At 48.5% G+C, this 25,511-nt stretch overlaps 2 protein-coding genes across 2 annotated transcripts in view; one reads left to right on the top strand and one right to left on the bottom strand.

Annotated features, from left to right (window-relative positions):
• The first annotated feature begins 472 nt into the window (after positions 1–472).
• On the top strand, positions 473–12,116 carry SUMO1 (small ubiquitin like modifier 1). The gene is made up of 5 exons (XM_081019752.1): positions 473–643; positions 5,590–5,664; positions 6,256–6,333; positions 8,231–8,302; positions 9,945–12,116. Exons 1-5 carry the CDS (start codon positions 632–634, stop codon positions 10,011–10,013), a joined length of 306 nt encoding a protein of 101 aa, XP_080875878.1. The 5' UTR covers positions 473–631; the 3' UTR covers positions 10,014–12,116.
• The window catches only part of KIAA2012, a 90,678-nt gene continuing 76,618 nt past the window's right edge, over positions 11,452–25,511 (bottom strand). The window contains exons 18-21 of the mRNA XM_081015784.1: positions 22,260–22,468; positions 19,517–19,689; positions 16,995–17,214; positions 11,452–14,695 (exon numbers count right to left, since the gene is read on the bottom strand). Of these exons, the coding sequence (XP_080871910.1) occupies positions 14,548–14,695; positions 16,995–17,214; positions 19,517–19,689; positions 22,260–22,468 (750 nt within the window). The 3' untranslated portion in view covers positions 11,452–14,547. The remainder of the gene's footprint in view (positions 14,696–16,994; positions 17,215–19,516; positions 19,690–22,259; positions 22,469–25,511) is intronic.

Below are 25,511 nucleotides of genomic sequence, written 5' to 3'. Positions count from 1 at the left end.
GCTCCCAAGAGAGTGGGGGAGTGCAGACAGATTTGATATTCCTGAAAAGAGAAATTTTTTTGGAACATGGTAATAAAATTTCCCCCAAATTGCTAGCGTTGTAAACAAAACCTGCCCTTCTTCCCTTATGGGGTTTCCAAGAGCTCCTTAAGCGGGCTCCCTATGGGAAGGAGAAAATAACTAGAGCTTGTTCAGCTTTATAACTGCTTTTTCTCAAATCGTTGCGCGCCTCGGTTTTGGAACGCTTCGGTTCCGCAACGGCTTAAGTTCTGGCGCCGCCGTTCGTGCCGCTAGAGACTTCCGTCGAAGGAGAAGAGGGAAGAAGGAGGGAAGGGAGGAAGGAGGGAAGAAAGGGAAGCGAAAGGAAAGGAGGAGAAGCTTCTTTTCCCCTCCTCCGCCGCGTCAGGGAGCGGGAAGTGAGCTCAGGCGCAGAGGAACTCCCTCCTTCGCCGGCCTGGGGGTTGTGCTCTCCGTCTGCGCTCCGTGTCTCCGAGAAAGAGAGAGAGAGAGAGAGAGAAGGAAGGAGGAGGAGGAGGAAGAGGAGGAAGAAGAAGAACCTGAGCGGAGGCTGCTGCTTGGCGGCGGAGGGAGGCGGAGGCGGCCGGCCCAGCTGAGCCTGCGGCGGGGAGCCATGTCGGACCAGGTAGCCGCTTCCCTCCTCCTCCCGGTCCTCCTTCCCCCGCCGAGGCCTCTCCAGGATCCCCGGGGAAAGGGGAAGGAAAAGCCCCGGGGATCATAAAGCGCAAGGCCGGCAGGCGGAGGCGGCTTTCCTCGCTAAGAAGGCGCCTCCTCCCCGCCCCATAGACGCCCCTCGAAGGCTTTAGACCCCCGGGTTGTGGGGTGGGGTGGGGCGGTGTTTTCCTCTCTTTTCTCTCTCCCCACCCCACACTTTGGGGTCCCTGCGTGGGATAAAGCGAGAGAGGGGATCTGGGGAGGGTTGGAGGTGTGGGTCTGGCCGTGGGGCCTTTTGACCCCAAAAAGGGGTGCTGATGTTTGTCGGGGTCCCTCTCCTCTTCTTGATTCATTTCGGACCCCCCACACTTTGGGGTCCCTGCGTGGGATAAAGCGAGAGAGGGGATCTGGGGAGGGTTGGAGGTGTGGGTCTGGCCGTGGGGCCTTTTGACCCCAAAAAGGGGTGCTGATGTTTGTCGGGGTCCCTCTCCTCTTCTTGATTCATTTCGGACCCCCCCACACACTTTGGGGTCCCTGCGTGGGATAAAGCGAGAGAGGGGATCTGGGGAGGGTTGGAGGTGTGGGTCTGGCCGTGGGGCCTTTTGACCCCAAAAAGGGGTGCTGATGTTTGTCGGGGTCCCTCTCCTCTTCTTGATTCATTTCGGACCCCCCACACTTTGGGGTCCCTGCGTGGGATAAAGCGAGAGAGGGGATCTGGGGAGGGTTGGAGGTGTGGGTCTGGCCGTGGGGCCTTTTGACCCCAAAAAGGGGTGCTGATGTTTGTCGGGGTCCCTCTCCTCTTCTTGATTCATTTCGAACCCCCCACACTTTGGGGTCCCTGCGTGGGATAAAGCGAGAGAGGGGATCTGGGGAGGGTTGGAGGTGTGGGTCTGGCCGTGGGGCCTTTTGACCCCAAAAAGGGGTGCTGATGTTTGTCGGGGTCCCTCTCCTCTTCTTGATTCATTTCGGACCCCCCCCACACACTTTGGGGTCCCTACGTGGGATAAAGCGAGAGAGGGGATTTGGGGAGGGGAGGGTTGGAGCTGTGGGGCCTTTTGACCCAAAAAAAGGGGGCTGGGGTTTGTCGGGGTCCCTGTTTTCTCCTTGTTTCATTTCGGACCTCCTCATAGCATTTCAATGGGGGGTGGGGGGGTGGGAAAGCGAGCCAAGAAACAAAAGCAACGTTGGGTCAACTTAGGATGGGAGGGAGGGACCCCCAGGGTCATCTAGTCCAACCCCCCCTGCAATGCAGGGATCTCAACTAGATCCTACAGGGCAGGCGGAGGCCGCCCCCCAACCTCTGCTCAAAAGATCCCGTGCGAGGCGAGTGCGCCAACCTGTGGGTCGGCTCGGGGCGTTAGAGCATGAGACCCTGAATTTTCAGGGTGGTGGGTGGGTTCCCAGCCCCACGTCGGGCAAAAGGTTCCTGCGTCGCAGGGGGTTGGACTAGAGGACCCTCAGGGTCCCTTCCAATTGCACGATTCTGCCTCTAGTGGGAGTCCACTGGCCAACAGCTGTTAACTGTCAAGAGAGTTCTTCCTGATGTTTTGAGTCAGAATCTGTTTTCTTGTCACTTTAAGCCATTGGTTTAGATCAGGCATAGGCAAACTCGGCCCTCCAGATGTTTGGGGACTACAGTCCCCATCATCCCTGACCACTGGTTCTGTTAGCTAGGGATGATGGGAGTTGTCGTCCCAAAACATCTGGAGGGCCGAGTTTGCCTATGCCTGGTTTAGATCCTAGCCTCTGGCGTCCATATTTTGTATGTGTGCCTTCCCTGGAAAGACCTTGCAAAAATGAGGTCCCCTGTTTTGCTTTGTGTGAAATGTCCTTGAGTAGGAGATCATTTCTTGCCATGGTGAATGTTTGGCTGCAGTGTTGGGTGTATGTTTGGGGGTTTGTGTGTGTATGGGAGAAAATCTATTTGATGCCGTGATCGAATAAGAATTGTGAAATGGTTTGGTTGCAGCTGTTAATTAAAAAAAAAAAAAAAATGGTTCAGCTAGCTATTTTTCAGCTAGTACAGAATATTTATCCTATTGGCCCAATTTGAATGTAAACTGGGGTTAAGGGTATGAGTGTTCCACTACCAGCATAACTGTCAGGAGGAGACTGGTTGCGTCCTTTTAAATTAATACTAAACTGTAGTTAATTTAAAAGGTTACGTCAAAACCCTAAATTGTGGTTAATGTAATCTAAAGCCTTTTGGAGCAAGCCAGCAACATAAACTACAGTTTGAAGTTGAAGGCTAACCGCCGTTTTTCCTGGGTTCAGACATAACACTTTCTACTTCCCTGGGGTCACGCTGGAGGGAAGCATAGAAGCCCGAAGCTAAACTTAGGTGTTGCATCCAAACATAGTCATTTTTTAAAACATGAATATATCTTTTTGGAGCTTTTCCTGTTATGGCGCATAAATACTTGGTGTGAAAACTTAATCCATCATGAATTTGTTAGTCTTGAAGATGCTATAAGACTTTGCTTTAGTGGCACTAGTTTCCCCAAATACAGTATCTCTCCTTTCACTCCAAACATTAATAATTATTTCCCTCATTCCATACTTACCCTTTGTTTACTTTCCATAATGCTGTGCTTCAACCGTTCATCAATTTCTATTCTAAATTGCAAAAAAAAAACACAACAAAAAAACAACAACCCTCTGAAAAACTACTGGTAGCTCCTCCGTCTATTGATATTACATTTATAGGTTATAATTAACTTTGTTTTACTACTGTGGCTGTTTTACTTAATGTCGTTAATGAACTGTAGTGTTAAACAGAACACCCTTTCAAGAACTTAAACACTGCATTAACTTCGGTTATGAATATGATGTTAATGAAATGGAAACAATAGGGAAAGAATCAGCAGCAGTGCTACATTAGTGTTCTTTGTAGCAGTAGCATAAACAGATTTGCCGTGAGCTGTGGCTCAAAACACATAAATCTGCAAGTACCTATTTGTGTTTGTCTTCAGTATCAAGTCCTTTCTCATAGATGTATGTTATGGTGAGCTAAGGGTTTATATCTGGGCTCAGGTATGCAGGTGTTAAATCACAATTGTATTTTAATTCATTTCCAGTTGTTCAAAACTCTACCTTCTCCATTTACATGTTTGGCAACAGTAGTTAGCTGATTTCTTATCCTTTTAAACAGGCCCTCTTTATTGCTCCCAATTCCTCTGGTCTTGCATTTACCATATTTTTTGCTCTATAAGACTCACTTTTTCCCTCCTAAAAAGTAAGGGGAAATGTGTGTGCGTCTTATGGAGCGAATGCAGGCTGCACAGCTATCCCAGAAGCCAGAACAGCAAGAGGGATTGCTGCTTTCACTGCGCAGCGATCCCTCTTGCTGTTCTGGCTTCTGAGAGTCAGAATATTTTTTTTCTTGTTTTCCTCCTCCAAAAACTAGGTGCGTCTTGTGGTCTGATGCGTCTTATAGAGCGAAAAATACGGCACTTCACATTTTCAGGTTCTCAGAGGCTAGAAGCATTACCTTATAAATGTTTCTGTTCATCAGCAATACAAACTATGGTCATGCTCTGCTGTGGAAGAAGTATATTCACTGTTACTGCCAATTTCTTTTAGTACAGTCATACCTCGGGTTACAGCCGCTTCAGGTTGCGTTTTTTCGGGTTGCGGACTGCCAAAACCCGGAAGTACCGGAATGGGTTACTTCCAGGTTTTGGCAGTTGCGCATGTGCAGAAGCGCTAAATTGTGCTTTGCGCATGCACAGAAGCACCAAATCGAAACCCACGCATGAGCAGATGCGGGTTGCGAACGCTGCGGGTTGTGAACATGCATCCCACACGGATCACGTTCACAACCTGAGCATCCACTTTATACGCTTCTGGTTGGCAAACGGTCTGTTGTGGGGTGAACTAATCAGGCAGTTAACACATTCCCCCGCCTTCAAGCTATGAAAAAGATAAATTGAAGGTTTAAGCAAGATTCTTGCTCAGCAAGAAGTACTAAGGTGTGAAGTGCTGTCCTTTCTGCAGATCTTTTCCGTACTTGCAAAGCCTTTTAAAAGATGTGAGCCTTGCAAGAGAACTTGCTTTGCTTATTTAAAAAAATGATAGCTTACCCTCCAGGAAAGTGCTCTTGGGGTGGCTCCCCACTCCAGTTAAAACAGTAATGTAATTAAAGCAACAGAGGTGAAAGTACTAAGACTGGAAGAGAATGAAACTACATAGATTCAATTGCTTTAAAAAAGGCTTGGGGAAATAGTCTTTGCCGGGAGGGAGTTTCCCTGGGGAGATCATTCCAGAGATGGGGAGCTACCCAGAAAAGGCGTACCAACCCCCCAAGTTGCCACCTTGGAGAACTCAAAATAATTATTTGGGGGAGACTAGCTCTCCTGAAATTCTAAATTCTTGTTTTTCCAGATCAAGAATAAAAACACTAAGAAGAAGGCAATTGCTCCCATCATCGTGCTCTGTAGCTCATTATAAAGCAGAGCTGTTGGTGCTTTTTGCTTGTGCGTGGACTTGAAAACTTTCCACACCAGTCCCAATATATTATAGTGATTTTCAAAGTGTGAAAGCTTATAGCGAAGCAGGGTTACTCAGTGAGAAGATCAGTTCTTTGCGAGCAGGTTTCTCTGAAAGGCAAGCCTGACCACCATTGCTTTGCCTGCAACGTGTTATTATAGGAAAATACTGGCTATGTACTAGGTTGTGCGCTAATTTCACATGGGACATGGCTGAGCTTTTTTATTGCCCCACATAAGTTGACTGTGTGCCCTAGATCCGTAGAGTCATTGCAGTATCCTGTCTGATTAATTCAATAGGTATAGGTTCCTATTGTGGCGCTAATTCATCGTAAACTTGCAAAAAGCTATCATAGAATTGACAAGTGGAAATAGTTTGTATTGTAGTTTATCACTTCGGGTTTTTTTTTTGTTTCCTTTTCCTCTGCAGGAAGCCAAACCTTCAGCAGAGGACTTGGGAGATAAGAAAGAGGGAGAATACATTAAACTCAAAGTCATCGGGCAGGTGAGCTCTTAAATAGTCTATTTAATGTGCACATTTCATTGTTCCACTGGTATAAGTTTAAACACTAGGTGGACTGTGGTGTAGTGGTTAAGAGCGATGGGAACTGGGTTTGCGTCTCCGCTCCTCCACATGCAGCTGCTGGGTGACCTTGGGCCAGTCACACTTCTCTGAAGTCTCTCAGCCCCACTCACCTCACCTTAAGCCGCTAATAGCCGCTAAGCCGCTAATAGCCGTGCTTCGCAAGACGAAAAAACCGCAAGACGAAGAGACTCGTGGAACGGATTAATTTCGTCTTGCGAGGCACCACTGTAACCCCATCTATTTTAAAACAGAACAAAACGAAACTTCAGATCATTCATAGAATCATAGAATCATAGAGTTGGAAGAGACCACAAGGGCCATCGAGTCCAACCCCCTGCCAAGCAGGAAACATTCATTAGCTACTGGTAATATACATATTGAAGGAACAAGCAGTCAAACAAATGTAAGATGAACTTTTGAGCATTATCTTCCATTATAAACTGTTGGAGAAACCAATTGCCTTTTTAATAAGATGTGGGAAAGCTAATAGATTTTGTATTCTGTTTGCAGGACAGCAGCGAAATACACTTCAAGGTGAAAATGACAACGCATCTAAAAAAACTTAAAGAATCGTACTGTCAGAGACAGGTTTGTGAAATTTGGGAGCTCTTTATTTTCCTTCTTAAAATACACTTCTCTTCCTGTGAAAGTGGAATTGAGAAAATGAAGAGGAATATTGTGTTGTGTTAACGTGTAATTTTGTGGTGATGACACCTGTGTTAGCTTTTAGGGTCTCTGTGGTGCAATGGGCCTTTGGCTGTTAACCAGAAGGACGGGGGTTTGATCCCACCCAGGGATGGCTGTGGGCAGGATTTTTGCATTGTAATAATAATTATTATTTATTTATACCCCGCCCTCCCCAGCCAAGACCGGGCTCAGGGCGGCTAACAACCAATATAAAAACAAGTTGATTGAAGTATGGGAAACAGCCCTACTAGAAAAATTAACTAATAAACTGAAACTGACACGGGGACAAACAGAAGAAGACGCCTTCACCCCGGTATGGCTCCCCTTTATCACATACACAGCCCAACAGGACAATGACAATAATCCACCAACAGCATACAAATCAATATGGCTAACCTGATCCAAAACACCCACCCACCTCACTCACACACGAAAACAAAGATCACCACAGCCAATCACAAGCAAACAATCACACCCTAGGCCAACCCCAACCTCTCTCACCACCAAAGGAGCACAAGTGAACAACACAAGCAACGCTGACACCAAACTCTACATCTATTAAACATAATAGAAACACCGCCACCCGACCCCACCCCTATCCATCTTCCCTCTCTCCACCCCCCCTTTCTTTTTTCTTTTTTTTCTTCTCCCCCTAATGCCTCAATAAATGAAACGGATTTGTAAAAATGTCACATGAAAAAAAAAAATACGAGGCACTACACTTCTGTAAAACAAGAAAATCCTTAATAAAATATATTAAAAAAACAACAACAAGTTGATTGAAATACGACTTAAAAAACAAGATTAAAATACAACATTAAAACATTAAAATGCAGCCTCATCACAGGAGGAGAAAGGAAAAAAGAAAGAGAGGGAGGGAATCAAATTGGTTCCAAGCCAAAGGCCAGGCAGAACAACTCTTTCTTACAGGCCCTGCGGAAAGAAATCAGATCCTGCAGGGCCCTGGTCTCATGAGACAGAGCATTCCACCAGGCCGGAGCCAGTGTTGAAAAGGCCCTGGCTCTGGTTGAGGCTAATCTAACTTCCTTAGGGCCCGGGACCTCTAGGGTGTTGCTATTTATGGACCTTAAGGTCCTCCGTGGGGCTGCCTTGGGTTCCATGATGGAAGAAAGGTGAGCTATAAACACAGTAAGAAAGCAAAATGCTTTCTGGGTGGTGGACGATAAACAATTGAAACAACGAAAGCAACAACAGGATTAAAATACAGTGGTACCTCGGGTTACATATGCTTCAGGTTACATACACTTCAGGTTACAGACTCCGCTAACCCAGAAATAGTGCTCCAGGTTAAGAACTTTGCTTCAGGATAAGAACAGAAATCGTGCTCTGGTGGCGCGGTGGCAGCAGGAGGCCCCATTAGCTAAAGTGGTGCTTTAGGTTAAGAACAGTTTCAGGTTAAGAACGGACCTCTGGAACGAATTAAGTACTTAACCCGAGGTACCACTGTAAGGATATAACTCACTGATGATCTGCAGAAGAAGATTCGATCTGAATGACCAAGCAGAAGGGCAGGTACATGGAGATTAGGTTATAAGCAAGCCAGTGTGTGTGACTACAAAACATATTTGCCCTATATATGGTGCAGAAGCTAAGGTTGGGTTCCTTAACTTACATATTCCATGCTTTTCAGCTCATGGAGAGAATTTGTTGGTGCTTTAATTCTTCCGTTAGACCGAAGAGAGGGAAAAAGAAGAAGCAACATCTACATTTTTCGGTTCTTTTTGTGCGTGTCTTACAAGTTGAAATAAAGTAATTTCTCCCTCTTTTCCCTTTTCAGGGAGTTCCTATGAATTCACTCAGGTTCCTCTTTGAGGGTCAGAGAATTACTGATAATCATACTCCAAAAGAGGTACGTTTTTCATAGTGCACACTGCCAAATGCGCGGCTCAGACCGTTTGGAAGGTTAAAGCAGGGGTAGCTTACTCCCAGCTTTGGGGCTGAATTAGCCACACACACAACCCAACAATTTTTCTATGGGACCCAAGACCTCCACCAGTTTTGGTGGTGGCAAAAATGAAAGCACCAGGTTTCCGCCCAACTTTAGTGCCCTGATGGAGATGCAAAGTCTCCTCTCCCTGGTCATTGGAGGGATCATTTGATGAGTAGTTATTCTCCTCATCAAGGGACGCGGGTGGTGCTGTGATCTAAACCACAGAGCCTAGGACTTGCCAATCAGAAGGCCGGCGGTTCGAATCCCCGCAGCGGGGTGAGCTCCCGTTGTTCGGTCCCTGCTCCTGCCAACCTAGTAGTTCGAAAGCACACCAGTGCAAGTAGATAAATAGGTACTGCTCCGGCGGGAAGGTAAACGGCGTTTCCGTGCGCTGCTCTGGTTTGCCAGAAGCGGCTTAGTCATGCTGGCCACATGACCCGGAAGCTGTACGCCGGCTCCCTCGGCCAATAAAGCGAGATGAACGCCGCAACCCCAGAGTTGGCCACGACTGGACCTAAGGGGGTCCCTTTACCTTTACCTTTATTCTCCACATCTGATTTGTGTGCAAGAGCATGGAGTGGCTATGTCTACTTTCGGCCACGCTTGCAGCCCCCAGAGGATTTGCAGATGGTGAATGTAGCACCTCCCCACCAAGCGGATCAAAAAGAGAGGAAAAAAATCTGTTTTGAAGTACAATTTAAAATAATTAAGCTGCAGTTAGGTTGCTGTTTTTCAAAACAGAACAGTTTAAAGGCGATCTGAACATTAAAACTCGGCCGTGTTAAAGCAAAGCTTGGCTTGTATTTCATTGTTTCTGAACTTGGACTTACGACTTGGTATCAAATGCATTCAGGTTCTCTTCTGTAAAGCATGTGTGATAGGTAAAAGATCTGAGCATTATTGTCATTGCACAGAATGGGGTGATACAGTCATCGTAAGGCACTAGAATTTAGCCCCTTTACAAGGAGATGCCATCCTTATGCTTCCAGCTGATGCCCTCTGAGAACTTGATCTTTCAGATTGTGCTTGGTTTTCAAATTAGGAATATTAATGACAACCAGTTGAATCACATTTTCGGGAAGGGGGCGGAACGCATTGACATTTGCTTCTGGAAACTTCTAGGCAGTTCTGCCAGTTTTTTATAATTGTCTTTCTCACTGTTTTTATACGTGTACAGAGACAAATGGAAATCTATATTTTGAAATGAGAGCAACTTGTAGTGGGTGTGTAGTTAGAAGTAACAGCTCAAGTCTACCCTCCTAGGTGGTATAAAACAGTATGTAGTTGTAAATACACATTTTTTATTGTTAGATAGAACAGTGACTGTGCAACTTTTTTAAAAAAGGAAATATCAAGAGTACAAATGGGGAAATCAATGATTTCAACCAGTCTTTCTGTTTTGAATCGGACTATCGTCAGTAATTTTACGTAACTAGGGGCTGCTTGTTTGCAAACTTCTCTTGTTTACAGTCATGTCTTAACAACCACAAGAAAAATAACAGTGGTTCTGAATGCAGAATATCTATTTAAAAAATAATAATAATTGTTTCCTATTTTACAGCTTGGGATGGAAGAAGAAGATGTGATTGAAGTTTATCAGGAACAGACAGGAGGCCATTCAACAATTTAGATTGTTTGCTCCCCACCCCTCCTTCCCCTTTTATTCTTTTCTTATTTTTAAATAATAGTTCTTTTGTAATGTGGTATATAACACTGAATCGAAACCGGCACCGTACGCCCGTATCTGGGGTCTTATTTACAAATGTCTGTTATAAATACTTGTGCTCATTATACGCTATCATTTGTTTTCATTGTACTGAATTCTTGTGCTCCCGCTGCGGTTGTACCTCCCTGTTTCCCCCGTTTCCTCTTTAGAAAAACACCCGCCACCCACATGCGCATTTGTGTGTTCACAGGGCCCATGTATTTCAAGCACGCTGACAGATCTGCCAGATTGGGCACAAGGGTTTCCTAAAATTTCCGTATTGGCCCCAAGGTTTTTTTTTAACGTGCGGCTTTTACTTGTGGATTTTAAGTTCCAAAGGAGCTGACGCTTTTCTGAGAGCTTAGCGGTGGAAGGATTATGTCCTCAGATTATGTCCTCAAACTTTGTTCTGTATCTTTTTCTGGTGGCCCAGGACAGAACAGCATCCAGATGTTGATGGGGAAATGTAGTCTTTTTCTTGGGTATGAGATACATGAAATCACCGAAGAGAACTTGGGAAATCCTACTGATTTTTCATCGGCAGAAGAGCCCAGGAACATTCTGATTTTTAGTACTTTCATGTACTGAGAGTTGCTAAGAATTTCATTCTTTTGTGGTACCTTTTGGCCTGAGATGTGGTTTTTGAATGCACACATAGACTGTACTGGCTTCCCTTTAAATAAATGAGAGGAAACAAATTTATAAGCATCTGCATTTTTTGAGATACTGTTTGGCAGAAGCAGTGAAGAATATTTAAGGAACACTGGCTTTCAGCCATTGACCAGTGCCTGAGGATATGACAGTGTGGCAACAACTGATTTTGTTATTCCACCTTGCGAACTAGCACGCTCTTTGCCGCTTGCTCTCAAATTTTAAGTAGCAGTCTGTCTTCAACTAATAGATGTCTTTGGTAAATGCCTCCTCGGTTCTGAAAACTAATGTTAGCGTAATGTTGAAAAAGGTTGCAAGAATTGGGGGAGGGGTGCCCAAGTATTTTGTGAGCCCCCTGCCGTGAACACTTCATGACCTTTTTTAAAGGTGTAAAAGGGGCACACTAAGGTGTATGTTTTGAATAGTCACAGAAAACGCTCACTTAAAATTGATGGAGCTCAAATTAGCCGCAACTAACTTGCTCCATTGATTTTAATGCAGTTTAAGCATGCGTAACTCTTTCTAAAGTGAGCGCCTTGTGTTGCATTGGAAATCCTAGGTAATCTTTAGGTTCATCAAATGCTGTGCTCTGTGGCAACGAAAACCATGCATGAGCTCTGCTTGCTGCTTGCATAATACTAGTGTGAGATGGGCCAGAGCTACTTGCAAGACATGATCAAGAATTTCATCCTGTGAACTGCAAAGTTTTGTCGTGTGACTTCGTAGGATCAGCATCAAAGCCCTTGCGCCAAACCTTATCTCTTGTATTATGTAGAAGTAAGCCTAACGGATTTCCAGGGAGCACACGTAAGCGTTCTTAGGGTATAGGGATTCCTGAAAATACATTTCAAGCCAACGCTGTCCCAAACCAAATGGTGAATGGTTAGAGCACCTTTCCAAAATAAAAGCTATTCATCGGTTTTTGTGGAGTTTGTTCTGTGAAGTAGTATTCTTAATTGAGGGTTGGAAAACTGTATTCCCCGATTGGTTATCCCACTGAACACTTTTTGACTTCCGTACCTATTTTAGTAAATCGCGGAACAGTGTCATAGAAAACCTGTCATGCTAGAAGGGGCCCTTTAGCTCAGGTTTATGGTATGATGATGGCAGGATTAGGAACACATTGCTCTACCTCTTTTGTTTTTCCCTCTTGCAAGGGGATTGGGGAAAGGACAGAAATTGAGACTGCAATGTTCTTAAGCATGTTTTTAATACACCATTTGATTGTGAGTTTAATTTTATTTTTAAGCTGGCACTTAATTGTAAAGTGTTAATGGATCTTCTCCAATGCTTGTAGTTCCCATGTCCCACTTCTGATGCCTTTTTGTACACATGCTGAACTTTTTTTAAAAATTAAAATTTGTTTTCAAAAATTGGCATATGGGGTTTAAGTGTTATCCATGACTACAGTAATAAACAAGCTGAGTGAAACGTGAATGGAAATGTGTTTTTAGCCTGGCACCTGCTGTTTTCCTCCTCTTCCTGGGCCACTCGAATGAATAACCCAACTAGCTCATAGGTATCAGTCACCCCCATGTTCTGTAGAAATGAGCGATCTAGGATTTTGCATCCTGTTCCATTTCCAGTTTCTATAAGCTGGTGGCTCACAGAGCCCTGCTAGGTGATGCTGGATCATAGCTGTCAACTTACAAATTTGAAAATAAGGGACCAGCAGCCAAAATAAGGGACCTGCAGCCTCACCTGTTCCAGGCACTCCAGTCTTCCTGTCCTCCTGCAGTCTGGTCAAACTCATGCTGGTAGCTTCGAGAACACTGTCCAACCAACTTTGTAACCAGAGGTTCAACTGAATAGAATCTGAATCACATGCACCACAAGGCCTATGCAGCCTCAACTTAAGATGGCTCCCCGGCCTGGCTTTGCACTGCAAAGTTGGCAGCAGCACGTGCAACAAAATGGCGTCCAGCCAGCTTGCAGCTTGCATTAACTAGCCACACACAAGGCATGCAAGCTCCACCCCCCAGTCGTTCTTAGACTTCTTGGGTGAGCAACACAGCCAAGCAACACAGTTGGAGCCTCCCTCCTCCCTGGCCGGCAGGGAGGGAGGGAGAGGAGCTGCTTCCTTTGAAATTTAAGGGACATCATTTAAGGGACATCCATCAATAAGGGACAGCAGCGGGACATGGTGCTGGAATAAGGGACTGTCCCTTCAAATAAGGGACACTTGACAACTATGTGCTGGATTACAAATCACATGAGTTGACATGGGAAAGGATCTTCTCTGCAATGGTGTCCCATTTGTAGGCCTGTCTTCTCAGAAGCATGGTTGGTGTCAACACTGCCAGATTAAAACTTATCTCTGTTCCTCAGACATTTGTAGGAAACTCCTTTAATCAGCCTGGATAGATGAATCCCACTTGGGTGTTTTACTTCTTTGTGAACTGGGAATCGATCTGTTTTTATAGCTGTACCCCATTCTGAAGCATACGCTAGCAATGATAGATAAAACAAAAACTGGAGTGCCCCAGGCTGCCCAAGCTTTCCATAAGAGCTAAGGGTGACATTTGTGTGACACCACTTGAATCGCAACCTTCGTCGTATGGCAAGGCCACTCTGAATTGAACGTTGTTGGACTCCCAACTCCCTCCCATACCAACCAGCACAGCCAGTGGTCAGGGATGAATGAAGCCACGGTCTCAACATCTGGAAGATCACAGGTTCCTCGTCCCTGGCCTCGAGAAAGCGCAAAACTAGTGAATTGGGGAGGGGGGGTTGTCCAGACAAAACTAACTTGCAGTCCACATGTTGCCTGCTGCTGTTGCTGCTGTTTATCTGTGTCTGACTCTTCGTGACCCCATGGACCAGAGCACGCCAGGCACTCCTGTCTTCCACTGCCTCCCGCAGTTTGGTCAAAGTCATGCTGGTATCTTCGAGAACACTGTTCAACCATCTCGTCCTCTGCCGTCCCCTTCTCCTTGTGCCCTCAATCTGAACACCAGTGTCTTTTCCAGGGAGTCAGGATCAGCTTCAGGATCTGTCCTTCCAGTGAGCACTCAGGGCTGATTTCCTTCAGAATGGATGGGTTTGATTTTCTTGCAGTCCATGGGACTCTCAAGAGTCTCCTCCAGCACCAGAATTCAAAAGCATCAATTCTTCAGTGATCAGCCTTCTTTATGGTCCAGCTCTCACTTCCATACATCACTACTGGGAAAACCATAGCTTTAACTATACGGACCTTTGTTGGCAAGGTGATGTCTCTGCTTTTTAAGATGCTGTCTAGGTTTGTTACTGCTTTTCTCCCAAGAAGCAGACGTCTTTTAATTTTGTGGCTGCTGTCACCATCTGCAGTGATCATGTAGCCCAAGAAAGTAAAATCTCTCACTGCCTCCATTTCTTTCCCTTCTATTTGCCAGGAGGTGATGGGACCAGTGGCCATGATCTTTGTTTTCTTGATGTTGCCTATGGCTCACCAATCTGCTGTTCGTGTTTTAGAACACGGAGTGCAACTTTCATTCGATTTCACTGACAGCTGACTTCTCCAACGGTGGGTTCTCCAGACTCTCCAGGTTTTCTTGCCAACAAATAATGCCCAATGTCCAAAATTGCCCAGTGGTCCAGATGAAGACATTTCCCCCCTCCGTTGCTTGTTTTAGGAAGAGGGCTTTGGCAATAGCTTTTGACTGGGAATCTGCGAGATGGTTAAGTCAGAACGCAACAGCTCTCATCATGTGGATTAACAGCCTCTATTGAATTAAATACAAGTGAATAAAGGGATGCTGACATTTTGGAGTAAGGCGAGAACAACACAGCTACGTGGCTGCGAGTTGTTCTTGGAAAAAGTTCTCGCTCTTTAATCCTCATCTCCCATATTTAAAAAAGGATGCTGGAAATACGAATAAACCCATGGGCGTGAAATCGCTTGCCTTCGTTCTAGCCCCCCAGCTTCCACAAGCAGCTTATAATGGAATTCTTTCTCCTGCTCCGAGTCCGCCCTTTGTCTGAAAGCAGAGAGGTGGATGAATATCAGTAAGAAGGTCACTCAGGCCATTACTTTCTGTTGTACAGTGCATATACCGTATTTTTTGCTCTATAAGACGCACCAGACCACAAGACGCACCTAGTTTTTGGAGGAGGAAAACAAGAAAAAAAATATTCTGAATCTCAGAAGCCAGAACAGCAAGAGGGATCGCTGCGCAGTGAAAGCAGCAATCCCTCTTGCTATTCTGGCTTCTGTGATAGCTGCGCAGCCTGCATTCATTCCATAAGACACATTTCCCCATACTTTTTAGGAGGGAAAAAGTGAGTCTTATAGAGTAAAAAATACCGTAACTTGTCCTTAGCGTGGTTTACAATATTTTTTTTTAAAACCACACAACTAATGACATAATACAATGAAACAGCAGGGAATGAAACACTAAATCAGACCTAGGTAAGGTAGGCCAAGGGCAGCGCTGTGGGTTAAACCACAGAGCCTAGGACTTGCTGATCAGAAGGTCGGCGGTTCGAATCCCCGCGACAGGGTGAGCTCCCGTTGCTCGGTCCCTGCTCCTGCCAACCTAGCAGTTCGAAAGCACCTCAAAGTGCAAGTAGATAAATAGGTACCGCTCCAGCGGGAAGGTAAAACGGTGTTTCCGTGCGCTGCTCTGGTTCGCCAGAAGCGGCTTAGTCATGCTGGCCACATGACCCGGAAGCTATACGCCAGCTCCCTCTGCCAATAAAGCGAGATGAGTGCCGCAACCCCAGAATTAGCCACGACTGGACCTTGTGGTCAGGGGTCCCTTTACCTTTACCTATATGGCTGGTAAGCATGGCTTGGCTGAAATGGATCAGGCCCCCAAGCTGGAGCTTCCCTGCTCTTCCATTCCAGTTATTTGGGGGGAACTGAGTAGACATGCACTGCAAAGGCACCAAGCTAGTACACACTAACCTGGGAGTAAGTCCTATTGAACTCAGTGGGGTTTATTTCTGAATAGACATGTATAGGTTGGGTTGTCCTACCAATGATCACTATCCAGTACAGAGCTAGGAGCCCATTGACCTCTTTCGTTTGCCTCCTCCACAAGAGGTCTGGAGGGTGGCAACACGAGAACGGGGCCTTCCCTGCAGTGGCTCCCTGTCTGTAGAATTATCTCCCCACGGAAGTTTGCTTGGAGCCTTCATTAGTCATGCTGGTCACATGACCCAGAAGCTGTACGCCGGCTCCCTCGGCCAATAAAGCGAGATGAGCTCTGCAACCCCAGAGTCGGTCACAACTGGACCTAATGGTCAGGGGTCCCTTTACCTTTAAGGTAAGCCTCAATCCATTAAAACACCGAGCTCAAATGGCTAAGAATGTCTTGGCCAGATGGTAAGGAGACAAGAGGCCAAGTACTCACCTCCAGAGGCAGGGAGTCCTATAATCTAGGTGCAGTCACAGATAAGGCCCTGTTTCACAGCTGAACTAGTCATGCCCCAGCCAGAACCTCCCCAACAGATCTTAAGCACCAGGCAGGCTGCTGATATGGGAGACCTGATCCTTTAAGTCAGGTGTGGGGAACCTCTGGCCCTTGTTGTGGAACTTCAACTCCCATAATCCCTGCTCATTGGCCATACTGCCTGGTGCTGATGGGAAATGTACCGTATTTTTCGCTCTATAGGACGCACCGGACCATAGGACACACCTTGTTTTAGAGGGGGAGAACAAGAAAAAAAAATTCTCCCTCTTTCTGCTCAGTGCCCCTTCAGAGAAGCGGCAGGAGAAACGGAGCCCCTTCCATTTCTCCTCCCGCTTGGCTGAAGGGGCGCCGCGCAGCTCTCCCTCTCTGCTGAAGCCAGGAGTCTTGCTCTCCTGGCTTCAGCAAAAGGAACCCGAAGCCTCCATAGTGCAGCGGGAACTCGCGCTGCGCTCCGAAGGCTTCAGGCGGCTATCCCTGAAGCCTGGAGAGCGAGAAGGGTCGGTGCGCACCGACACCTCTCACTCTCCAGGCTTCAGTGACAGCAACATGAAGCCTCCGGAGCGTGGAGGGAGCGCTCCCTCTGCGCTTCGGAGGCTTCGTGTTGCTATCGCTGAAGCCAAGGAGCCTACATTCGCCCCATAGGACGCACACACATTTCCCCTTAATTTTTGGAGGGGAAAAAGTGCGTCCTATAGAGCGAAAAATACGGTAGTTCATAACACCTGGCAGACCAAAGGTTTCCTACCCCACGGAGCAGCCATTTAGAACTTGAATGGCAATCACTAGGACTTCGGTTGGTTTGTATACACTTGCTTGGCACTGATTCTCAAGAGTTTCAGACAAATCGTACGAAGTTGTGTACCTTGCCAGTAATAAGGCTTGTCTCTTTGCTTCCTCTAATGCAAGTCTAGCCTCTTCCTCTTCCCTTCTCCTCCTCTCCTCAGCCTCACGCCTCACTTGCTCCTCTTCTTCCTGCTTCCTTCTCTCGTACTCCAAGCGCTGCTCTTCTGCCATCTCGGCTAAGAGTCGCCGTTCCTCTTCCAGCTGCATTTCCCTTTCTTTCTGCCTCCGCTTCTCCGCTTCTAAGGGAAAGAGATAGTTGTAGATAGTACCGTATTTTTCGCACCATAGGGCGCACCGGACCATAGGGCGCACCCAGTTTTTTGGGGGGGAAATAAAGGAAAAAAATTATTTCCCCCCCCCAGGCGCGGGGCTGGGGCGGGGGAAGCTCGAGCTTCCCCCGACCCCAGCCCCCAAACAGGCAGCTCTCTGCAAGCCGCGGGAGCGCTCCCGCTGCTTGCGGAGAGGTGCGCGAAGCCTGGGCGCGCTGCTCTCAGCGCGCGCAGGCTTCGGCATGCTGGCAGCTCTCCGCAAGCAGCGGGACCGCTCCCGCTGCTTGCGGAGAGGTGCGCGAAGCCTGGGCGCGCTGCTCTCAGCGCGCGCAGGCTTCGGCATGCTGGCAGCTCCCCGCAAGCAGCGGGACCGCTCCCGCTGCTTGCGGAGAGGTGCGCGAAGCCTGGGCGCGCTGCTCTCAGCGCGCGCAGGCTTCGGCATGGTGGCAGCTCCCCGCAAGCAGCGGGACCGCTCCCGCTGCTTGCGGAGAGGTGCGCGAAGCCTGGGCGCGCTGCTCTCAGCGCGCGCAGGCTTCGGCATGCTGGCAGCTCTCCGCAAGCAGCGGGACCGCTCCCGCTGCTTGCGGAGAGGTGCGCGAAGCCTGGGCGCGCTGCTCTCAGCGCGCGCAGGCTTCGGCATGCTGGCAGCTCTCCGCAAGCAGCGGGACCGCTCCCGCTGCTTGCGGAGAGGTGCGCGAATCCTGGGCGCGCTGCTCTCAGCGCGCGCAGGCTTCGGCATGCTGGCAGCTCTCCGCAAGCAGCGGGACCGCTCCCGCTGCTTGCGGAGAGGTGTGCGAAGCCTGGAGAGCGTGAGGGGTCGGTGCGCACCGACCCCTCTCGCTCTCCAGGCTTCAGCGAAAGCCTGCATTCGCACCATAGGACGCACACACATTTCCCCTTCATTTTTGGAGGGGAAAAAGTGCGTCCTATGGTGCGAAAAATATGGTAGTTGGTGTAATAGAGCATATTACACCGTTTGAGCATATTACACTGATCCTGGTACGACTGCACTGGCTACAAATTAGTTTCAGGGCCCAATTCAAAGTGCTGGTTTTGACCTATAAAGCCTTAAATGGCTCAGGACCGCAATACCTCAAGGACCGCCTCTTTCCATATGAACCTACCCAGACCCTGAGATCATCTTCTGAGGCCCTTCGTCATGTGCTGCCTCCTCAAGAGGTTCGGAAGGTGGCAACATGAGAACGGGGCCTTCTCTGCAGTGGCTCCCTGTCTGCGGAATGCTCTCTCCAGGGAGGTTCGCCTGGTGCCTTCATTATACACCTTTAGGCGTCAGGCAAAAACATTCCTTTTTAACCAGGCCTTTGGTTGATTTGATTGACATCTTATGCCCTTTTAAAATGTGGTCTTTTGGGGGGGTGTTATTGGATTGTTGTTTTTATTTTGATTATATATATTGTGGTTTTTATATTCTGATTTTGTTCTGTGAACTGCCCTGAGGGCGGTATAAAAATTCAGTTAATAATAATAATAATAATAATAATAATAATAATAGTTGATAGCTGCTGTGATCAGTTTGAAGTCCAGAGATAAGCGGAGTACCCAATTAGTATTATATAGTAATATATTTAAAAGGACACACACACATACACACACGGCTGCCATCTTAACATGCCACAGCATCCCAGCATGACATGGCACTGGGCGCTCGAGGGCTTTGTGAGAAGTAATAATAAATAATAATAATAAATTATTTATACCCCGCCCATCTGGCTGAGTTTCCCCAGCCACTCTGGGCGGCTTCCAATCGAGTGTTAAAAACAATACAGCATTAAATATTAAAAACTTCCCTAAACAGGGCTGCCTTCAGATGTCTTTTAAAGATAAGATAGCTGCTTATTTCCTTCACATCTAGTGGGAGGGCGTTCCAAGGGCGGGTGCCACTACCGAGAAGGCCCTCTGCCTGGTTCCCTGTAACCTCACTTCTCACAATGAGGGAACCGCCAGAAGGCCCTCGGTGCTGGACCTCAGTGTCCGGGCAGAGCGATGGAGGTGGAGACGCTCCTTCAGGTATACTGGACCAAGGCCGTTTAGGGCTTTAAAGGTCAGCACCAACACTTTGAATTGTGCTCGGAAACGTACTGGGAGCCAATGCCAGTAAAACGGTAGCTTGTAGTGCCAGTGGATAAGCTCACAGAATAGGGGGACACACTGACTGACAGGAGGAGCTCATGAAGGGCATCTTATCAAGGTTCCCCCCCCCCCCACCTCAGACCTGGAACTGATCCAGACACTAAGGCCTGCCTTGGCGTACCTGCTCGTTCTCGCTCCTCCTCCTGCTTTTTCTTTTGCATTTCCAGGATCTTCCTGCGGAGTTCCTCTTGCTGGTGCCGCACACGTTCCTGGGCTGCCTTCTCAGCTTGCCGCTGCCTTGCCGCTTCCTCTTCCTGCCGCCGGCGCTCTTCTTCCAGCTGCTGTTTCCTTAGACTGAAACGAAGAGGCGTCCGTTGGAGGGAAGGTCCAAGTAGGTCATGGGCACATCAGGCGAAAGCAAGGGGACCCACAAGACAAGGGAGAGGAGTTTAGCTTATAGGGATGGAGAATCTGTGGTCCTCCCAGATGTTGCTGGACTCCAGCTCCCATCAGGCCCTGCCAGCATGGCCAATGGTCAGGGGACGGTGGGAACTGAAGCCCAACACCATTTGAAGGGCTGCAGGTTCCTTATTATCTCTAATAAAAGGGCAAGATAGCCAGCCAGTGCATTCTATAGGGCAGTGATGACCAAACTTGGCCTCCAGCTGTTTTGGGACTACATCTCCCATCATCCCTAGCTATCAGGACCAATGGTCAGGGATGATGGGAACTGTAGTCCCAAAACAGCTGGAGGGCCAAGTTTGGCCATCACTGCTATAGGGCGAATCATAGCTGTCAACCGTCCCTTATTTGGCGGGAAACTCCCTGATCCTAGCGCCGTGTCCTGCTGCTGTCCCTTATTGATGATGTCCCTTAAATTTCCCAGGTTTCATGCTTGCCTGGCTCGGGAGGGAAGCAGCGGCTTGGGGTTCTCCGCCGTGGGAGAGAGAGAACGAGAGATAGCCAGATAGCCAGCCATTGCATTCTATAGGGCAGTGATAATAATAATAGTAATAGTAATAATAATAACAATAACAATAATAATAATAATAATAACAATAACAATAATAATAATAATAATAATAATAATAATAATAATTTTTATTTATACCCCGCCCTCCCCAGCCAGGGCCGGGCTCAGGGCAATAACAAGCAATAATAAAAACAAGTTGAATGAATACAACTTAAAAACAAGATTAAAATACAACATTAAAATATTAAAACATTAAAATATTAAAATGCAGCCTCATCACAGGAGGAGAAAGGAAAAAGACAAAAGAAAGAGGGGGAGGGAATCAAATTGGCTCCAAGCCAAAGGCCAGGTGGAACAACTCTGTCTTACAGGCCCTGTGGAAAGAAATCAGATCCTGCAGGGCCCTGGTCTCATGAGGCAGAGCGTTCCACCAGGCCGGAGCTAGTGTTGAAAAGGCCCTGGCTCTGGTTGAGGCTAATCTAACTTCCTTAGGGCCCGGGACCACTAGGGTGTTGCTATTTATGGACCTTGAGGCTCTCCATGGGGCATACTGGGAGATGGTGTAGTTTTGGGACTACATCTCCCATCACCCCTAGCTAACAGGACCAGTGGTCAGGGATGATGGGAACTGTAGTCCCAAAACAGCTGGAGGGCCAAGTTTGGCCAACACTGCTATAGGGCGAATCTACACTGGTCTGTTATAACGTTAAAAAATGGGTTATAAAAATGTGACACCAAAGGGCACCGCAGAGCAGCGATCCATCGGCAATGGGAAATGGCACTGAGAGCTATTTTACTTTTAAAAATAGCCTTTCATAACATTTTTACAGATTAGTGTAGACTCAGCCTAAATAAAGGGGAGACAAGTCTAGGAATCATTGGCTGGTATAGCATGGGAATCTGCCAGGAAACCTGACTCACGCTTAATATTTACAAGTTCCGTTTTGCAAATGTCGGATCTCATTTGCTTCGGGTTTGGGATGTAACTGTGAATGGCCTACACTAGGACTTAGTACCACATTCTGATGCAAAGGCAAATTGGACAAGTTTGAATGAAGGTTTCTGAATTGGCAACATCGCTTTTGACTGTCAGAATGCAAACTCCGGGGGTGCGGAGGCAATGGAGTTAAAAACTGTAAATTTTTGTGTGCTGATGTGCATCTATAAAACAATAAAGAATATCTACGTATCTGAAGGAATGGATGCAGGGAGGGAGGCTGGGTGTTGGAAGAAATGCAGGGAGGGAGGCTGGGTGTTGGAGGAAATGCAGCGAGAGAGGCTGGGTGTTGGAAGACATGCAGGGAGGGAGGCTGAATGTTGGAAGAAAGGCCGGGAGGGAGGCTGGGTGTTGGAGGAAATGCAGGGAGGGAGGCTGGGTGTTGGAGGAAATGCAGGGAGGGAGGCTGGGTGTTGGAAGACATGCAGGGAGGGAGGCTGGGTGTTGGAAGACATGCAGGGAAGGAGGCTGGGTGTTGGAGGAAATGCAGGGAGGGAGGCTGGGTGTTGGAAGACATGCAGGGAGGGAGACTGGGTGTTGGAAGCAAGGCAGGGAGGGAGGCTGCGTGTTGGAGGAAATGCAGGGAGGGAGGCTGGGTGTTGGAAGAAAGGCAGGGAGGGAGGCTGGGTGTTGAAAGAAAGGCATGGAGGGAGGCTGGGTGTTGGAGGAAATGCAGGGAGGGAGGCTGGGTGTTGGAGGAAATGCAGGGAGGGAGGCTGGGTGTTGGAAGAAAAGCAGGGAGGGAGGCTGGGTGTTGGAAGAAAGGCAGCGAGGGAGGCTGCGTGTTGGAAGAAATGCAGGGAGTTTTGTAGGACACTGAGGATACGCTGCAGGCTGACAGATATCTGTGGTTCATTTGGCAAGTTGGCCCTGCTACATTTGGAGAGGGGTGTGTGTGTTTCCTGCTCATTCTCCTACCCCTGATGGTGGGCATCTCCCCCCTCCCTCACTAACCGCATCTCTGCCATCCTCTTCTGCTGCTCCTGTTCCATTTCCTCTTTCATCCTCTCCATGCGCTCCTGCTCTTCCTGCTCCTTCCGCTTCCGCTCCTCCTGCTCCCTCCGTTTTCTCTCCACCGCAAGCCGCCTCTTCTCGGCCCTCTCGGCTATCATTTGCTCTCGCGAGAGTTTCTCCTCCTGCTTGTTCCGAGGCGGGTCCAGTGGCTGGGAAGCACAAGGGGGGGGGGGAGGTGAGAGAGTGTGCTGTTGTGCTTAGGTTCTGCTCAAGGGTTTCCCTGGAGGCCTCTGGTTGGCCGCTAGTGAAGGAATGGGTTTCTGTGCAGTGAGTTTGAAACTGACCCAAAATCCCCATTTTCCTTCTCCAAGGGAGCATTTCTAAAATGCATTAACTTGAGCTTGAGTCAATGTATAAACAGAAAGCTAGCTGTATAAACAAGTGCTCAAAGCCCTCTCCCTTATCAGTCCGTGACAGCAATGGATGGCCTTGGCTGTTCCAGTGGAGCAGGGATGGCACATCTGGGTTTTATCTTACATCCTGACCACACTCTGACGCACAGACCTAGTCTGGGAACAGCGCCAGGAGAGTTGGTGACCTTCTTACCCCAAGATAAGAGTGCCAGAACAGGAATACCCTTATATGGTCAAGAGTACAGGAAGAGGAACACCCTTTTATGGTTAAGAGTACCGGAGCAGGAACATCTGTGGTGTCAACCTGCATGTATAAGCTGACGTGGCTGGATTCCTGGGGAAGGGGGGAGAGGGTGCCTGGAGGATATATATACTGCATGAAATTTCTTTCTCTTTGGACTTGCTGTGAACTGACCACGCAAGTGCCTTCTGCTATCCGGAGAGCAGAATAAACTCTTTCTCTGAATCAACCTTGGTGTCAGTTGACCTCCTTTCTCCCTGTGCTGGTCCCAGGGGGAGGTTACCGTGGGGCGAGGTCCAGGACCTGAGTCGAGGGTCGGCAGACAGTCCTCCACGGGCGAAGTGGGGTCCAGGGCGAGGAGCAGGGCAAGGACAGGAACTCTCGAGGAACAGGACAGGGTGCTGGCTGAAACAGCTCTTCAACGACGTTGCTCCCGCAACCTGGGACCGGGCTGACTCGCCTTTATCTTCTCTGAGGCCAGGGGCGGCCCCGACCCCCAGGAGACCTGCCTCTCCTGGCCTTAAGGCGAGCACTCCTCCTGGGAGAAACCAGTTCCCTCCGCCTCTCTGCCCTGAGCCTCTGAAGCTCAGGAGAGGCTGGAGGGTTAATGGACCCAGGGGGAGACTCACCTTCCACTGACAGGGCTGGGAGAGGCGCACCTGTAGGCACTGTGTCTTCAATCACCTCCGGAGCCAGAGAGGATTCACCTGGTGCCTGCTCCTGAGGATCCGGCACAGGTGAGGGCTCTTCAGGTTCAAGCCCCTGCCCCAGTTCAGCCGGCCCTGGAGGCGGGGACTCCTGTGCAGGCTGGGGTTCCTCCGGTTCAGCCTCTGAATCGGATTCCCAGGCCACCACACTCCCTCCCAGGAGCAACGCAGACCCCACCAGTTGATAAAGTCTAATAAGGCTACACTAGGAGAACAGGATGCTGAACGAGATGGGCCTTGGGCCGGATCCAGAAGGGCTCTTTTGACATTGTTAACCATGTGGAGTTTGCCTTTGCTGTGACTCAGGATGCTTCCACGCAGCAGTTTATGGTGAACTCGGCGCACATTGCGTGGTCTGCATCCGAATGCCCTCCCATATTCCCACCCCTTATTCCTTTTAATCGGGATCTATCATTTCTGCAGGGAAACTGACATGTAAAAAAACCAACCCAGACCCAAACCAGAAACGAAAACATGGAAACAGTAAATCTAGATTAAATTGTGAAGGGGTGGGCGTTTTGATGAGAACGGCATCCTGTGAATATTGGGGGGGAAACTTGCGTTTCTGAGTCCCACGTTGGGCAAAGGATTTCTGCATTGCAGTGGGTTGGACCAGATCGTGGTCCCTTCTGACTATACGATTCTATGAGCAGCACTGAATTCAAATCCCACAGGGCCCTGGTCTCTTGTGACAGAGTGTTCCACCAAGTCGGGACCAGTACTGAAAAGGCCCTGGCCCTGGTTGAGACCAATCTAACCACCTTGCAGCTTGGGACCTCCAAAGTGTTGTTATTTGTGGACCTTAGAGGGACGCGGGTGGCGCTGTGGGTTAAACCACAGAGCCTAGGACTTGCCAATCAGAAGGTCAGCAGTTCGAATCCCCACGACGGGGTGAGCTCCCATTGCTCGGTCCCTGCTCCTGCCAACCTAGCAGTTCGAAAGCACACAATCCCAGTAGGGTACCATCGTGGCTGCCCCCTGCCCGCGCTGGGCGCCACGCCCCTGCAGGCAGAGTGCCCCGCCCCCAGGACATACACCAGCCCCGCCCCGGCCTGCTCTCCACACCGCCCCCCCCGGTGCCAGAGCATGAAACTCCGCCACTGGCTGTACTCAGCTTCTCTGAAGGAAGAACCCAAACATCATGAACCTTCTGCTTTTTTCTTTCACACAGAGAAGCTTCACCCAGAGAATACTTTCTGTACTAAGAATTACAAGCTGAGAGTGTCATGTGTTACATTTTCCAGGTGCAAGGAAATAATACTGTTGTAAGTTTGTCAGTGGGACGCGTGTGGCGCTGTGGGTTAAACCACAGAGCCTGGGACTTGCCGATCAGAAGGTCGGCGGTTCGAAACCCCACGACGGGGTGAGCTCCCGTTGCTCGGTCCCTGATACTGCCCATCTAGCAGTTCGAAAGCCCACCAGTGCAAGTAGATAAATAGATACCGCTCCGGCGGGAAGGTAAACGGTGTTTCCGTGCGCTGCTCTGGTTTGCCAGAAGCGGCTTAGTCATGCTGGCCACATGACTCGGAAGCTGTACGCCGGCTCCCTCGGCCAATAAAGCGAGATGAGCGCCGCAACCCCAGAGTCGTCCGTGACTGGACCTAATGGCAGGGGTCCCTTTACTTTTACATCCACATTGAAAGCACTTTCATGCATTTAATGCAACGTGTTGTTAGTCGTCAGGTACAACTTGCATTCCTGGCTTTTTAGATCCAGCCGCATGGGTGATCTAAGAGCACCTCTCGCACAGCTGCGAGAAAGCTTACAGGCGGCAAGTACGTGTGTGTTGGCCTGGCTTCATGGGTCTCCCTGGTTGCGTGGATCTGACACCTCCCTTCCTAAATGGTTCAAGAATGAACTCAGAAAGCAGCTCTTCAGGAAAATGACATTG

Source organism: Podarcis pityusensis (genome assembly GCF_964106645.2).
Source record: "Podarcis pityusensis genome assembly, chromosome: 1".
Taxonomy (NCBI): Eukaryota; Metazoa; Chordata; class Lepidosauria; order Squamata; family Lacertidae; genus Podarcis; species Podarcis pityusensis.
This window is presented reverse-complemented; position numbering and strand designations above follow the sequence as displayed.